General features: G+C 46.4%; 1 protein-coding gene across 3 annotated transcripts in view; it reads right to left on the reverse strand.

Moving 5' to 3' along the window:
- FAM107A (family with sequence similarity 107 member A) overlaps window positions 1–10424 on the reverse strand; it is a 26249-nt gene extending 15825 nt beyond the window's left edge. Inside the window, exons 1-2 of one of the 3 annotated variants that reach the window (XM_063114060.1) lie at window positions 10301–10424; window positions 7520–7583 (exon numbers count right to left, since the gene is read on the reverse strand). Coding sequence is in view for 1 of the 3 variants with exons in the window: in XM_063114061.1 (XP_062970131.1) it covers window positions 5507–5585 (79 nt within the window). In the remaining 2 variants the exon portion in view is untranslated. Of the gene's footprint in view, window positions 1–4631; window positions 5120–5506; window positions 5700–7519; window positions 7584–10300 lie in introns of those variants that run through there. The other 2 variants (XM_063114061.1, XM_063114063.1) reach the window with 2 other exon arrangements.
- Window positions 10425–17892: the final 7468 nt, after the last annotated feature.

Raw genomic sequence — 17892 nt, forward strand, 5'->3', positions numbered from 1 at the left:
TGCCAGCCCGAGGGCAGGGACCTCACCTAATCCTTCTCAATATTCCTGACCCAGTACCAGGGTGCTCAATAACTGTCATTGACCTAACGACACCAAAAACATTGATATTCCTGAGCTTGTTACTGCACCATCTTGCTGTGTGTGTGTGTGTGTGTGTGTGTGTAAAACTGTGTGTAAGATCAATGGTCAACAACCACCATTTCCCAAGCCACACCCCATCAGTAAGAGATTATGCTACACCTCGTGATAGGACGCAGTCAATAAACATGTCTATTTATTGACCTGAAAAGATGTTCACTACATGTTTAGTGAAAAACGAAACTGCATTACATGCAGTATGATCCATTTTTTTCCCCCAAGATTAAAATGTTAGTATATACATACAGGACCAATCTGGAGGCATATATACTAACCTGTTAACAGAAGTCTGTTCTAGATCAACTTGTCTCAAATGTCATTACTAGATATCATTTGAAATGAGAGTTAGAAATCAAATTACTGGGACATGCTCTTGATTGCTATATCAGAATCTTTCAAAGAGGGACCTAGTAATCTGGATTTTTAACATGTTTCCCTGGGGATTCGTGTATATTCAAGAGTTTGAGAACCAGTGTTCTAGAGCATATTATTACAGGCCCTTTTCCTGTATCACTATATTTCTGTAATATTTGTGGCTTAGGAAAAACAAACAAACAGACAAACAAAAAAACCCCAAGCTTTATATGTTGGTTTTGTTATCAGCAAAAAGCTGTAAGATTAAAAATATGAGAAAGAGCAACATTTTCCACCCAACCATAGCTGGTTATGATTCACATCTGGTTCAGTTATGTCTAGTTTCACATAGTTTAAATACTATGTGAAAATAGAGGCCCTCTGAGCAAATGGGCCTTTCAGGAGTTTACTCCAGGTAATGGCAGAATTCATGCCCCAGACCCTACATCCTGCCTTGGTCTATGTGGCTTTCCCTGGAGGGAAAAGGACTATAGACTAGCAGGGGCCTGAGGATCAGAATTCTTGCCCAACCTCATGGTGCACTGTGGAATTGAATGGGAATCCCAGGGGCTGAGCACAGCCCCCCACACTTCCCTCCTGTCCCTCTGAAGTCTGTTTTCTTGGGAACCAGAGAAGCCAAAAAGAAGAGGGACAGTGAGGGCTAGAGAGGCAGTCCTGAAGGAGAGCTGGGATGTTTTCCTGCATTTATAATAAGCCGTGCTGCAGCTCGCAGGAAAATCCTCCCTAAACAGCTTTCCTTTCATTTTTGCCCCCTTTTCTTCGAGCCGATAGGTGTCTGGAGCAGCTTATCTGGGCCCACAAACCTCAGACAAGAAGTTTCCATGGCAACTCAAAACTTCCTCCTTGGCCCTGTATTCAGTCTAAATCTCCAAGGTCCCTTTTCAAGGCCTCGACGAGGTTTCTGAGAAGCCACCCACAAAACAGCCCTAGGATCAAACTGCACCCCCCTGCTCTCCTGCCCCTCAAACATGCTCTGCTGAAAGGACATTGGGGGAGAAGAAGCTGTGTTGGCAGAAAAACTTGTCATGGGGCCCGTGGATAGATTATAAAAGGAACAAGAGTTGCCTGTACAACAAGTTTGAACTGGGAAGAATTTACCCGGTGGAGGGATTTTGAGTGTGAAAACAAGAAAGTGTGAGGGGGTGAGGAAGAACTAAGGGTCTTGTTTCAGAAGCTGGCTCTCAACCCGGCTGCAATTAGGCATGCTTAATTTGGTCTCTTAGCTGCAGGAGGACCCCGGAGTGTCCTCCCATCCCCAGCATATTTTAATTCACTTGTAGCCAGAAAAAAGAAAGAGGATCTATGGGTGGGGAGAGGATGTGAGTGAGTGTGTGTGTGTGTGTGTGTGTGGTGAGTGTGTGTGCAAACACGCCCGCACATGTGGAGGGGAACCTGGGCAGACCGCAGCTTGTTAAGCCAAGCAAACTTCCAAGATTCCTGCCAGCATGGTTGCCAGATGTAGCAAATAAAAATGCAGCATGCCCAGTTAAATTTGAATTTCAGAGAAGCAATGAATACTTTTTTAGTATAAGTACATCCCATACAATATTTGGAACATACTTACATTAAAATATTCATTGTTGTTTATCTGAGATTCAAATGTAATTGCAACCCCTGTATATCATCTGGCAACCTCACCTGACAGAGGCAGGGATGGGGCTGAGGAGAAGTATAGTCGCTGATGGCCACAGGCACCTGGGGAGGTGCCCTTTTGTCCATGCTGCAGAGAGATGCTTTCTTCCCTGCCAGAAAGCTGGCCTGAGCTCCAGGTAGAATGCAGGTAATGCACCTCAGGTGGACCTTTACTACAGGCATGGCCAAGCATGAGTCATTCCACAGAGGCAAGTAACCCTTCCAGCCCAGTGGTTAAGAGCTTCGGCTCTGGTGTCACCCCAGATTCCAGTCCTGGCTCCACTGCCAGATAACTAGGTGACTTTTGACTCTCTGTTTCCTCATCTCTAAAATGGGGCAGATGTTCTTTTGAGGAACGAAGGAGATATGGTACAGAAAGCTCTTCACATAATACCTGCCACAGAGTCAGGACCTCATAAGTGGCACCTATTATCTTGATAACCCATTTAAGAGCATTAGAGATTTTCATCCAAGTGAAAAAAGTGGGATTAAAGACTAGACTCAGCACTATCTCAACGGTGTAAAACACACACACACACACACACACACTCACTCTCTCTCTCTCTCTCTCTCCCTCTCTCTCTCTGCACGGCAAAGACCAGAAGGAGACATCCCCAAATGTTACCAGTGGGCTGCTTGTGGTTAGTGGGATTATAGGTTAGGCTTTTCCTTCTTTATTTTCAACTTCCCAAAATATCTATGGTGAGCATGTATTTAACATTAAGAAATTATTTTTGAAATAATTTGAGGTGAACATTTTTCTAAAAGTGTTATATTACTTGAGATGTGACTTGAGGCTACTGTAAATGGAAGTGGCCGTGGTTTGGGGTTTGATTCCATGATCTCCTTGGGGGCTTCTAAAGGGGAAAATGCTTGCTCCTTCACCAAATGGAGAATTGACTCCTCACCCCATTCTCACTTCTTGCTTCTCCTTGTGTAAGACAGCCAGAGGGGTGGCTCCAGAAGCATATGGCCCTGGCTTTGAGTCCCAGCTCCACCCTTGACTAGTGTGTGACTTTATACAAGTCATGTTACCTTCTGAGCCTCAGGTTCCTAATGTTTCCAAAAGGGGTTAGCATTACTTACCTCCCTGAGAGGAGGAACATACCTGTTTTACGTATCAACACACCCCTGTGCCTTGCACAGGGCCTAGCATAAAAGAGATCAGTAAATATTAGTTGAATGAATAGGGATGAACGGAGTTGATGAGATGACAGGTGTACAGCATTTGGCAAAGAAAGTGGCAATAATAAGTGACCAGCAATCATTTGCCATTATTATTACTATTCTCAGAAGGTCTGCAGACTTTGGCATGAATGGACCTAAGTTTGAATGTGTTCTCTACCCCTTAGAGGGGCAGGAAAGGTCCCCCAGCAGACTCTGGGCAAGCTGCTCAAGCTCTCTGAGTCCCAGTTCTGTCACCTACGAATGGAGATGACAATTAGCAGTGTCCTTGTAGAGTTGTGAAGTTCGAATGAGCCCCCGCAAGGTGTCTAGCTTACAGTAAGTGCTCAGTGAGGCCTCTGCTCCCTTCTCAGGTTTGTAGCTGTGTGTGGTAGTTACCCAGGCAAGCATGTGGCCCCCGGAACGACTTTGCATGTCTGCTCTTCTCAGTGGGGTGAAGCTCGTAGCTGCGGCTCCAGACTAGAGGGAACACACGTCTTCAGACTAGGGACACCCCCTCTGAGGCTTTGTGAGAAATAAGAACTGGGTGGGGACACTTAGGCAGAGTGCATTGTGGGGAGATCACCGGAGCTGGGATTTGAAATCAGATTCGACTGATTATAGAGCTCCTCCCTTTCTGCCTGCTCCGGCTCGGCCAGATTTGAGACCTTCCCCTAGGAAGGCGCCACTGATCCTGAGGTCTTGGCCCGTTCGTGCTTTCGGTCTTAGAGAACCGTTGTTTCAATGTTCCCAACCAGGAACTGGGCGGCGGGATCTCCGTCGGGCGGGTGGGGTCTAAGTAAGAACGTCCCAGAGCGCGGGGCGGGGGCGGCCGCTCTTGGCTCTTTTGGCTCCAGGAATCTGCGGACCGGACCGGACCACCGGGTGGGGCGGGCCCCTTGCCCAAGGCAAAGGGTAGGTGGCCCATGAGCCCCAGTCCCCTGACCCTTTCTAATCACGTACCCCCAACTGGCAAGGACCCCAGCACGAGGTCGACTTTCATCTTCTCCAAAATTCTCTCTCCAAGCACAGGAGTCCGAGCCCCTTACCAAGGGCATTCTTTATTTATTTATTTTCCCATCCCTGTGTTTTCCAAATTATTTTTTTACACTGACCATACATTAGTTTCTTTCATTTTTCTAAATAAAATAGCCTTTTATTGTCTTGAGTACAAGAGTAGAAATGTGCTTACTGCGAACAAGCAAACAAAAAGGCGTAAGAGAAAAAACACCTGTCATCCAACCCCATCCTCAAAAAATAAGACCACCGCCTTTCCTTCCAAATCGTTGCGTGCGCGAACGGAAAACCGGTCCGTCCCCTACCTGTAACGTGCTCCTCCGCCCCCTGTGTCACGCCCCACTGGACAGCAGGTCCCTCAGCAGCGGGCCATGGTCCTGTGCTCCTGTACGCCCCACGGCTGCTGCTCGGGTCGTGCCCGTTTTCCGCTCTCCTGCCCCAAACCTCCCCCGGCAGACGCCTTCGCGCTCTGTGTGCGTCTCCGCTTCAGAGACCGGCGGCGGGTGGAACCGCGCAGCACTTTCGCGGTCAAGAAACTGAGTGTGTGAGTGTGTGTGTCAGTGTGTGTGAGTCTGTAAGTGAGAGTGTGGGGGGGAGAGTGTGTGTGTATGTGTGTGTGAGTGTGTTTGAGTGTGTGTCAGGGAGTGTGTGTGGGAGAGTGTGTATGCGTGTGAGTGTGTGTAAGTGTTAGTGTGTGAGAGTGTGTGGGGGAGTGTATGTGTGTGTGTGAACATGTGTGAGTGTGTGTCAGAGAGTGTGTGGGGGAGAGTGTGTGTGTATGTGTGTGTGTGTGAGTGTGGGGGAGTGTGTGTGTATGTGTGTGTGTGTGAACGTGTGTGTGTCAGAGAGTGTGTGTGGGAGAGTGTGTGTGGGAGTGTGTGTATGTGTGAGTGTGTGTGAGTGTGTGTTCTCACACACAGAAAGAAAGCAAGATATCTAAGGATAGCTCCCCCAAAAAGTGAGTGTAGGAAGAAGAGAGGAAAGAGGGAAGGAAAGAAGGAACGACGGAACGAAGGAAAGAAGAAAGGACAAAAAGAAAAATTAGAAAGAACGACGGAAGGGAAGGACAGGAGAGCAGAGCGGTGAAGGACCGAGGCGCCCAGGGGCTGCCCGCCGCACCCTTGTCGCGCTCGCCCCACGGCGGGGGTGGCGGGGTCGGGGTGGCGCTGTCCGCACTTACCCGACCTGAGCAGCACCGCCCGGTAGAGCCCGGTGGCCTCGGCGGGCCCCCGTGCCCACTCGCCCAGCCTCTGCGCCATGACCCGCGCGCCCGACTGCCGAGCCCGGCACTGTGGGACCGGAGCGCGCGGCGGGATGGCAGTCGGGAGCCCGAGCACCTCCGCGACCGTGACGCGGCCCGGCAGCCCAAACCCCGGCGCGGATCAGGTTACGGCGGCGGCGGCGGCAGAGGGGCGGGCGACGAGTCGCCGCCGGGGGAGGGCGGGGGGCAGGGGCAAGGTCAGGTATCCGCGTCCGGGTAGCAGGCAGGGCGCGGGCGAGCGTCTGGAGCGAGAACTGCCAGCCCCAGGGTGCGGGCCCAGGAGAAAACACGGTGTTCTGACTTGCAACCTCGGACTCTCGCCTACTCTTCTTCTCCTTGAACGCTATAAGCAGGTGTGGGGTTCTGAAGTGCCATACCTGGGATCAGATCCCAGCGCCACCAATTAATAGCTGTGTGACCCCACAATTTAGTTACCTGATCACGAAGAACCCCAGTTTCTTTATCTGTAAAATGGGGGTAACCACAGCACTTCTCTCACAGGGTTGTTAGGTGCTTAGAATAGTGGCTGGCACAGGACAAACACTATATACACTGGTATTTTTTTTAAAAAAAGAAGTGCCCCATTCATCCCGGAGTGGGTGGCAGTGGGAGGCAGGAGGGCTTTGCTGGGAGAGGAAGGTTGAGGGTGGACCTGTGGGACTCCACAGACTGATTTCTCAGCGATGGGAAGACCAATCAAAAGTCTGAAAGTGGGAGGGGCAAAGTAAACCAGACGGTTTTGGAAGATGGAAAAAGCTGTCAGTTTTGATGATCTGCTCGGTCTGATGTTGTGCTAAGCTTCCTCTAAAACAAAAACTAACGTTTGTTGTGTGCTTCATATCCTGTTTTGTTTAATCTTCATAACCCTGTGAAGGAGGATCTATAAGTATTAGCATTCCAGTTTAACAGATGAGAGGAAACCGAGGCTCAGAGAGGTTAAGCAACTTCTCCGAAATCAGTGTGGAGCTGGGATATGAATTCAGGTGTTCTGACCCAACATTGGCCACTCTGCTCTACCGCCTCTCTGTTATCTCATTTACTCTTCACAGCAGCCTTGGAGGGTAGGTATCGCTACCTACCTAGTCTGGAGAGGAGTTAATCGAGACTCAAGGAGAGGTGGATTGTCCATGCTTGCACAGCCAAGACCCAACCCAGTTCTCAGCCAGCAAAACTTGTGCCTCTCAAACCTGTAGACCCCTGGAGCTGTCCAGGGTACTGGATGGCCTTTGTGCAAAGTTGTGCTAGGATGGGCCAGCGAATCTTGAGCGGGCTGTTGAGGCCTCTGCCTCTGTGTCCTCTCCAGCCTTGGTGCTCTCTAGGCCAACTTCCAGCTAAGTCCTCTTTGGCTGGCCCTTAGCCACTGCCCTGGCCCAGCTTCTGCTCTGACTCAGAGGTCCCTGTACTTCTCTGCTCCTCAGACACCACCCAATGTCCCAAGGATCCATCTGACACACCTTAGACAACATCCAGGGTCTCAAGGTGACACTTGATCTTTGGAGGCCTCACTGATTGGCCAAACTGATCATGTCTCTCATTAAAGAACCAGCCATCAGGAGTGCCAGGCATAATGCCAGACATTCGGCATTCACTATCTCATATCCTTTTTTTAGAGGATGAAATTATATCCATTTTCTGGGTCATCTCATTTAATCCACTCAATAGCTCTTTGATCATGCTATGTTTATGCCCCTTTTTAGAGATGAGGGAAATAAGGCTCAAGTGACTTGCCCCAGATCACATGACTAGTTAGTAGTGGAGCTGGACTTTGAAACCAGTTGGTGCCAAAACTTTTAATGCAAGGGGGAAACCAAAGCAGCTATTCAGCAAAGTGGGATTCAGGAAAATTGTGGCTAAGGGATGTGTTTTTCAGAACATGCTGAAAGGATGAACTCTGGTTGCAGCTCTGAGGAATTCTAGGTGGGTCTGACTTACCTGAGCCATTTAGTCTCTGCTTCTTATTTTCACTATGAAATCTGGCCTGAGGAGAATATTCTTTCTGTGAACAGAGAGAAAGTAGGTGGAGGTGAGGATCCCCTGTTGCCTGGCTGGGGGAGGGGTGATGAAATATTCTTGAAGTTCCTGAGTCTTTTGGACACAAAAGGGTCTGGTCAGAGTCAAAGTCCTCTCCAGAGAAACAAATTACTATAGTCCTTGGAAGGTGTGTGTGCATGTGTGAGTGTGTATGAGCATTTATGCTCTTTTTAAAAACACAGACTTCATTTTTTAGAATAGTTTTAGATAATTAAGAGGATAGTACAGAGAGTTCCCTTATGCCCTACATACATTTCCCCTATTATTAACATCTTATGTATATGTAGATATACAGGTACATTTGTTACAATTAATGAACCAATAGTGATACATTATTACTAACTAAATGTTAATATATCTATATTTATTCAGATTTCCTTAGTTTTTACCTGTTGTCCTTTTTCTGTTCCAGGTTCCCATCCAAGAGAACACACTACATTGAGCTGTCATGTCCCCTCAGACTCCCCTTGGCTGTGACAGTTTCTCAGACTTTGTTTTTAATGACTTTCACAAGTTTGAAGAGTACTGAGACCCAGGTTCTTTTATGTGGAGCTTATGCCCACACTGTTCCTTCTACCTGGACTGTCTTCTTTCCACCTTCTGGGCAATCTCCTCATTCTTCAAGGGTCAATTCAGAGGCTTCAGGGCTTGGTCCTCAGGGTCAGGTCTTGGACATCTTTTTATCTCCCTCTACACTCTCAGGCCTTTAAAAACAAGTCTAAGCCAATGTTCATCAAATGTATATTTCCAACCTAGACTTTGCTTCTGAGCATTGAAGTTGTCCAATCAGCTACTTGACATCTCTCCATGAAAGTCTAACAGGCACCTGAAACTCGCCATGGCCCAAACAGAACTCTTGACCACCCCAGCCCCCAACCTGTCTCTCCACTGTCTCCCCCATCTCAGCAAGTGGCTCCACTCTGACCCTGTTGCTCAGGCCAGGAGCCTGGGAGTCTGTCTTGCCCTGTCTTCCCGCAACCCTACAGTGCTCAGATCACCGAGGCATGGCGAGTCCACTTCCTGGGGACTATCTGGAGTTCATCCACTTCTCCACATGCCCCCATGCCTCCACCCTAGCCTGACTGTCACCATCATATGCCTGGATACCTACAGTAGCTTGCCGTCCTTCAAGACTGCAGAGCGAGCTTTAAAAATGTAACTCAGATCCTGGTTCAGCCTTACTCAAAACCCTACAGTGCCTTCCCTTTGCACTTGGAATCCAACCCACATGCCTTCCCCTAGCTTACAAGCCCTCTGCAATCTGGCCCCTCCCTGCCGGCGTCTCAAATCCCATCTATTTGTTCCTTTAATCGTTCAAGGGCTTGGGGTGTCTCAGAGAACAAAACAAAGGTCTCTGACCTTGTGCAGCTGACATTCTAGTGGGGGAGACAGACAATAAGCATAATGAATAAGTAAAGTAGGTAGTGTGTTAGAAGGTGATAAATACTAGGAGAAAGGGAAGAGCAGAACAGGGAAAGGGGGCGGCTCATGGTAGTGGGGGCAATATCTGATAATAAACAGGCTGCTCAGACGGTCTCATGGGGAAGATGAGCTGTGAGAACAGACTTGGAGGAGGCGGGGAGTGAGCCAAACAGATGTCCTGGGGGAAAGTGTCACCAGTCACAGCAAAAGCGCTGAGGCTGGGGTGTGCTGGCATGTTCAGGGAACAGCAAGGAGGCTGGGAGGCTGGGAGACCACCCTTTCCTCTGGAGGGAAGACAGGGGCAGTCAGGTGAGAAAAGATCAGCGAGGAAACGGAGCCACTTTCCCTTACACCCCACATTCCAGCCGCTAAGAAATACTTGGGTTCCCCAAAGGCCACACTTCCTCTTACTTCCCAGCTTTTGCACAAACTGCTCCCTTTACCTAGGACACTCCCACCCCCAGCTCTGCCTGTGGCTAACTCCTTCCCACCCTTTAGGTGCTGGCTGAAATGCCACTTCCTCAGAGAGGTCCCCCTCAATCATATGCTGCCACAGCACCTCAGACTTCCCCTGTATCAATATTCCCTACTGAATTATAATCTTTTAAGCTCTGTTTCCTCCACCAAACTGTACTCACCTTGATGGGGGACTGCGTCCTGTTCACAGCTATCTCCCCAGGGCCTAGTTCAGAGCTAGGCTTAGAGTGGACACCCAATAAAGATTTATTGAGAGAACAAATGAATGAGAGAATGGATGAATGAATCCACTTCAGGAGCTCTGGGCCGTATGGAGAAGGTGGGTAATTCCACAGAGAGCAAACCAGGACCAGAACCAAGAGAGGCGCTCCCCAGGGATTATCTGGGGTGGAGAGAAGGGCCTGGGGTCCTGATATTTCCCCTGGGGCTCCCATTTTGAGCTCTGCCACCAAGAAGGGCATAGAAGGGGTGTGCCTGGGGTTCAGCCAAGCCTCTTTTGTGTTTTTTAACAAAAGGATTAAGGGGGCAAGTAACATCATCTGTGGAAGAAAATTGCAGGACATAGAAAAAGGACCTACTCCAGAGGGTTCCAAAGAGATCTAAGCCTCTTCTCACATCTCCCCACACAGACCTCAGAAGGAGGGCTGGGTCCCCAGGGCAACATTAGCATTACAAAGCCAGAATTTCATAGGGAGTAGCCCCAGACCTGAAGTTCAAAGAAATGTCCCTTGCACACCTGCCAACCCTCTTTGCATGAAAGACTTGTTGGAAAATAAGGCCAACCTGTGTCCAGTGAAGCCTCAGTGACCAAGGCGGAGGCCTCTCTCTCTTCAACAACTGGGGTTTGATGAGCGAGGACACTCTCCAAGTGCACACACCACTTGCGAAGGCAAAGCTGGTCTGAAAAGCTGCCTGGATCTTTGCTGACGTATTACTGGTAACTGATAGTCTTTCCCAAGCGCTATGCTGATGAATACAGCCAATTCTCATTTGTTTACTCCATTTAGGATTGGGAAATACTGGCTTAGTTCTAATTTTGGTTAGTGAAAGTTAGCACACACAATTTCCAGAGGAAATACTACTATATAATGTACATTGTAGTCAAATGTGGTTGAACACAGCTCAATCTTGGCTGAAGCCAAAGACATTTGTATTTCTCCCATCCTTCCTGTGGCCACCATCTGCCTCCTTTTCATGCCCTGATTGTTGAGGAAACCCTCTGGGGGTTGGTCACTGGTGACCTCAATGATCCCATCCCCAAAGTCTCCTCCTCTCCAGGTGGTCCATTGCTTCCCCAGAGGCTGATGCCTCAATTTGAAAAGTGTCAGGGGGACCATGGGCCCAACATGCATCTACCACTGTCTTCCCATGTACCAGGTAACACTTAGGGACCTTGCTTTGTTTGTTTTTAAACGTTTAAAGAATTGAAGTATAGCATACATTCATGAAGTGTGCAGCTCGGTGAACTTTTATGTATGTGTTCACCCACATAACCACCTCCAGGATCCAGACAAAAAACATTCCCTGCACCCTAGAAGGCTCCCTTGTGTCCTTTCCTGGTCAATGCCCGCCTTCTCCCAGAAGCACTGTTCTGGCCTCTGTCATCATGGATTCATTTCTCTTGTTCTAGAGCTTCTCATAAATGGAATCATAAAATGTACTCCTTTGGGTCTGGCTTCTTTCACTCAGCAGTTTGAGATTCATAATGTTGCTGCCTGCATTCATGTTCATTCCTCTTTATTGCTGAGTAGTATTCCATTTTACAGCCGTATCATTGGTTGGTTATGTATTCTCCTGTGATTGAACATTTGAGTGGTTTCCTGTTTTTGGCTATCACTAATAAATCTGCTGTGAACATCCTTCTGTGAACTTTTGGGTAATTGTGAGTGCTCCCTTCTCTTGGGCAGATACTCAGCAGTGGAATTGCTGGGTCATAAAGTAGGCAAATGTGTAGCTATAGTAGATGCTGCCAACAGTGATTGTGTCAATTTATATGTTGTGCTTCTGTCTTCTTCACAACATAGATTTTTCTTTTTGACACATTGAGGTCACTTCTCTGCATGATGCCTTGGATTGTGAGGGAAGAGGGAGATGTTAGCAAAATTGCATCTTAGACAAAAATGGACAGCCTGAATTCTGACCTTGGAAGAGATAAGGGTAGGATCTCAGGGTATTTGTCCTTGAAAGCTGGAGTGACTCAGAGAGAAGTATGTTTCTGGGTCTTTATTTACAACCCCCCCCCCATTAGATTGTAGAACAGGGACTATGAGAACAGGGACTATGACTTATTCAGGGATGTGTCTTCAATGCCCAGCACAGTCCTTGGCACATAGGTGCTTAGTAAATAAAAATTAACTTATTAATTGTAGCAAATATTTATTGAGTATACCTTAGCACTGAGCACTGTGATAAGACTTTACTGATGTGGTCTCATTTGAGTTTCATAATAGTCCTTTGATATTAAGGAAGACTGAGTTTCTGTTTTATGCTTGAGAAAGGAAGCTAAGGCCTTGCAAGTGGCAGCTTTGCAGGTAGACTTGAGACAGTCTGACTTAGGAGCTGTGTGCGTGTGCGTGTGCATGTGCGTGTGCGTGTGTGTGTGTGTGTGATGGCAAAAGCTTGCACCCCATTTTACAGAGGAAGAAACTGAGGCCCAGAGAGGTCACTTTCCATGGAGTCAGCTGGGCCAGTCTCCCCACCAACCTAATTTTTAAAGGTTAAATATTTTTAATGCAGAGCCCAGCCTGCTGCCCACCCCCCCACCCAAAACCCACAGCCACCAGGTGTCACAAGGCCCCCCCTGAGCCTCTGCTTTAGCACCTTACTCTCACAAAGCCACCCTGTTGTGTGACATGACACCTGCCACTTCTCTAACCTCTACCCCCAGGGATGGAAACAATCAAAACTGGCAATCCTTCCTTTAAAGTGCTGGGTAGTGTTTGGAGCAGGCACCAAACTGTGGGACTTGTTCCTTTTCAGGGGTCCACTTACATCACCCTGGTGTTGAGTTCTCAGCTCAGGTGCAGTAACGAGGGCACCATCTCCCATCAAAGGAAGCCTCTGCAGTTCCAGTCTCCAGGGTCTTCTTACTCCTCCATTCATTCAGCCCCTCCGGTCTCAGAGGCCCAGAGAACTGTCCTTCTGCAGCCCACACTGAGGCACTGGGCGAGGAGCCATCCACCCGACCCGGGAGGCAGAGTGGCAGTCCTCCTCCTCACACCTGGACCTGGGGAGTGGGCTCTTTTGTTTTCCTTAAAAGCTTGCAAAATATTTCATATAAGTAACACATAAATCCATTGCTGCTTTAAACATTTAGAACAATCCAGTTGCATACAGATTTTAAAAAGTAACATTTTTCCTTACTGTCCTTACGGTCTCAGCTAAGCCCTAATCTCACCTCCTTCCCAGAGTCATCACTGTTTTTGATGTTTTATGTGTTTTGGTCATTTTTCTGCAGCTTGCTTTTTAAACTCTGCAATACGTTTTGGAGATATTTCTGTCAGTATGTGTAGACCCACCTCACTCTTTTGATCTGCCACAGTGTATAACACAGTGTGATGCCACATCATTTTTTCTTTTAAACTGATCTGCTTTAGTTGGACATTTAGGTTGTTTCCAGTTTCACTATCACAAATAATTCTGCTCTGAACATCGTGTGCTTGCCTCTGCCCACACGTGTGAGTATTTCTCTAGGGCAGACACTGGGAAGTGGAAATGCTAGACCAAGAAGTACATGAATTTTATATTTTAGCAGATGTTGCCAAATTACTCTCCAGAATGGCTGTTCCACTTCACATAGCCGCCAGCCGTGTCTGAGATTACTGCAGTACCTACACTGTCACTAACACTGGGTGTTACAAATCTAAGTTTGTCTGCTGAAAACTAATCTATGGTGTTAGAAGCATGGATAGTGGTTACCCTTGTGGGGGCAAGAGTGGATGAAAAGGAGCACAAGGAAGGCTTTTGGGGTGCTGTGGATGTTTTGTTCCTTGATCTGAATGGTGATTACACAGATAATTTCAGTTTCTCAAAATTTATTAAGTGATATACTTAGGGTAGGTGTACTTTTCTTGTATGTTATTTTTCAATGAAGAGTTCAAACTCCCCCCTCCCCAGCAATCAAATGGGTGACAAAACAGCATCCCATGATGATTTTATTTTAGAGGTTGAGCCATCTTTCACTGATACATTGGCCTTCTGGATTCCTTCTTCTGGAATGTTTTACTTCTGAGTCTTGTGAGAGTGCTTTGCCTGACAGAGGAAAGCCCCTTTCAGAAAGGGTAAAAGGGACTTCACTGTCCCAGAGCATCAACTATATGCTCTCTAATCCTCACAATTACTTTTCAGGGTAGGTGACATTTACTCCATTTTGCAGACAAGGAGGCAGGGGCTCAGAGCAGTGAGGTAACCTGCTCAAGGTCACAAAACTGTCTGAGTGCAGAGTCCTGCTTTACTCTCTACCTTTTAAGTGACAGCTGTTCACATGAAAGGCTTTGAGTTAACCATACACGGGAATGATCTTAATTAATCCCCACAACAGTCCAGTGAGGTAGCTATATCATCATCCCATTTTACAGATGAGAACATTGAGGCTCGGGAAGGTTAAGTGACTTGCTGAGATCACCCAGTTAGTAAGTGATAAAGCAGGCTTTGAGCCCAGGTCTGTCTGGCTCTCAAGCTGTGACAAGGCAGTGCTACCCAATAGAATGTCCTGTGGTGATGGAGATATCCTATATCTGTGCTGACAATACGGTAGCCACTGGCCACGTGTGGCTATTTAGCACTTGAAATGTGGCTAGTGCTTCTGAGGAGCTGAAATTTGAGTCTTACTTAATTTTAATTAAAGTAGACCATATTGGATAGTGCACCTCTAAGGAGGCAGGTCAGGAGAAGGAGAAAAGTTACAGGTCACAGGCACAGATTACAGGGCAGGCAACAGTTGGGTGCTTCCAGCTACCTTGAGGGACCCACTAAAGGACCCATACAGGTCCTGACACAGCCCACACTGGTCTCATTTTGGGCACCATAACCATGCCCTTTGGAAAGAGCCAGGTTTTTGTGATTAGATGTGGCCCTAACAGTCTCTTAACCTAAAACTCAGTTTCCTCATGTATAAATGGGTATCAAATTAGGACTGGTTTTCAGATTGAATGAGAGAACACACAGTGCCCAGCACATAATTGGCACTCAATTAGCTATGTAATAATGACATTATTACCACAGTTACTAGTATTGACCATAGGCTCACTTTTAAATTTTTAAACAAGTTCTTTTCATTACATAATGGTAAAGCATACTTGTGGTAATAATTTAAACAATGCAGATGAGTGTAAAGTGCAACCTAAAAATCTCCAAATACTTTAACCCGACATCCCCCTCCCAGATTAAATTATTGTAAGTCATTTCTTATGTGTCTACCCAAGAATTGTGTCCACTTCCATAAACATCAGATTGATTCTGATCTATCCTTTTGAAAAGTACAAGTGAGATCACACCAAATGTGCCATTCTACAACTGTTTTGTCACTTTTTGATGTGGCAGAGGCATCTTTCCACACTTCCACCCTCAGATTCACCACATTATTTTACTGCTTGCACAATGTTTTCTGGTAGAGGTTATTTGTAACTTATTTTGCAGATCTTACTGATGGCCATTTAGGTCATTACTATTTATCTTGCTGTTATGAATAATGTTTCAATGAATACCTTGCACATGTGTTGCTGTACACGGGCAAGTGCACCCACCCAGAGGGAAAATTCTTACCAGTGGAATTCCTAGGTCAATAGTTGGGATATTTCCAACTGTGATAGATCTTGGTAAATGTGCAATCTCATTTTAAACCTCTCAGGAGCCCTGGACTATAAAGGAATGTTCTGGTAAATTCTTCTGAAAAGATTCGTCAAGTCATGCTAATAATCACTGCTGGAATGTATTTTCTGGGTGGGTTTAGAATTTTGGAGAAAAGAGATTTTTCTTCTTTAAGCAGATCTGGTTTCTAAAGTCTCCGTGGTGTAGGGTTGTGGATGGGGCCAGGAGAGAGCACTTGGCACAGGGGCACCTAGAGGTCAAGGAACTGGAGCCCCACTAATCTCAGCTCAGGCTGGCTGGTGGGAAGAGGCAGCCAGTCCTGTAGGAAGCAGAGCTTTGAGAGCTTATGAAATAACACGCCAGGGGAACTGCTGAGCCTGAGGTTCAGGATAGGGAAGGGGCAAGAGAGGAGATAACGGGCAGGGTCTTGCCAACGACTAGACAAGGGCAGTTCTCAGCAGGCAAAATCCAAATGGCCCACAGTCACAAGAAAGGATGATTGGCCTCCCCAGAAACCAGAGAAACTGCATGTTCTAGCAACAATGGAGTATTACCTTTCACCTATCAGGGTGGCAAAAATCAGAACATAATATACCCAGTGTTGGAGAAGGAGTGGGAAAGTGGGCACTCTGGTGTACTCCTGGAGGGAGTGTTCATAATACAGTCATCCTGCAGGGGAATGAGTGGTCAAAGGCCCTACAAACCGTGCATTTCAATACCTGAGCTATTCCATTTCTAGGAATTTAAGGAAATAATTCAACAGATACACAAAGATTTATGGTCAAAGATGTGCATTAACCAGCACTGTTCATAATAATAAAAAGATTGGCAATAAGGTAAATGTGCAGAGATAGGGGACTAGTTAAATAAACTGGTTTTTCTACAAACAATCTGTGGTCAAAATTGATGCCGTAGACCTGTGCTTACTAACATGTAAGATGTCCACTACCTATATATGAAAATCAAGTGAAAAAAACCCCACAAAACAAAACTCAGGTTACAGAATTGGCTATATGTATTATTCTGTATGCAGTGTTAGACTATTTAGTGTTACATATCTATATCTCTATATTTATATAGATACATATAGTGTTATTTATATCCATTACATGTACATATTTGTGTATGTAGATATGTGTATATATGTGTGTCCATATATATATATGTAGATTATATGAATTTATTTGGGAAATGTTTGGAAGGATATGAATCAAAATGTCCTCAGTGATTATACTCAATTGGTGGAGAATTTTATTTGTTTATTTATTCATTTGTTTTTGTAGTTCTCTGCACTTCTTGAGTTGTTTTCTTTTCTTTTTTTTGTACTTTATAATCAAAAAAATAATTTGTTAATGTTAGTTCAGGAAACAAAAGAAGCTGATAACCCCAGTTCAACTGTATTAATCAGTCTAAATACAATTATTTCCCCATTCCAGGACTGTCTCCAGCTCTTGTGCACATTAGAACCCTCTCTAATCCCAGACCTGTCTTTAATCATACCATAATAATGAAAAGGAGGATGATAATGATGTCCATTTATTGAGCACCTACTATGTGCCAGGCATTAGCTGAATACTTTATGTGCATACTTTTGTTGTATCCTCACTGTGACCTGAGAGGTAGATACGTACTATCCTGTCTTTGTATTTCCTAGGAGAGCCTGAAGTGGGGACTTCATGCAAGTGACTCAGTGAGTGAGAGTGCTCATGGGAAATCTGTAAAGGAGTAAGGGAGGGAAGAGGATGGAGCAGGAGAAGTCAAGCAAAGATGTGGGTTCAGCTGAGATCTAGCTTCATCTGGATTCTATGGGGAGTCTGGTGTGTATAAGGTACCATAGCATTGTCCCACCTTGAGGCAACAGGGCTGGTCTTTTATACCCCTTATCACTTAGTCATTGGCTATAGGACAATGGGAAGGGAGTAGCCCTAGAGATGGGCTTAACTCCCCCTGGGTGAGGCACCTCCAAGCAGCCATGGGCAATTGTTCTGAGAAGGGTGCGGCTGAGAGCAGCCAACACTCACAGCAACTGGGGGATGGGTGTGCTGGACCAGTAAAGGGGATCTGCGGGGAGCACCAACCTCCTACATGCAAGGGGACTTCAAAAAGTTTGTGGAAAAATAGAATTAAAAGATACTATGAATCTTTCCATAAGATTTTTGAAGTGCTCTCATCTTAGTATCCCCATTTTACAGATGAGAAAACTGTGGCTCAGAGACGTTAAGTAACTTGCCCAAGGTTAGCCAACTAGTAAGAATCAGGTTTTGAGCTCAGGTCTGAAGCCATACTATGAGTCCTGAAGCTAGACTGCTTGTAATTTCACAGAAGGAAAGGAGGTTGAGGCTGTGGGTGGACACCCTCACAATACCCCCTGCCCTACTAAATGCCTTCCCCACTGCCTCTCTATGCTTCACATTAGCATCTACGCTGGTAAACAGTTTTGACATGGGCTTTCGAAGAGGGAAGCTACAAAAAGCCTTTGTGTGTTTGCAGAGGTCTCTGAAGGTTGCACTGTTGGTGGAGCTCGTTGCTAGGAGACATTTCTCAAGAAAGGTTCCTTCAGAAAATGA

This window comes from Cynocephalus volans, chromosome 11 (genome assembly GCF_027409185.1).
Source record: "Cynocephalus volans isolate mCynVol1 chromosome 11, mCynVol1.pri, whole genome shotgun sequence".
Taxonomy (NCBI): domain Eukaryota; kingdom Metazoa; phylum Chordata; class Mammalia; order Dermoptera; family Cynocephalidae; genus Cynocephalus; species Cynocephalus volans.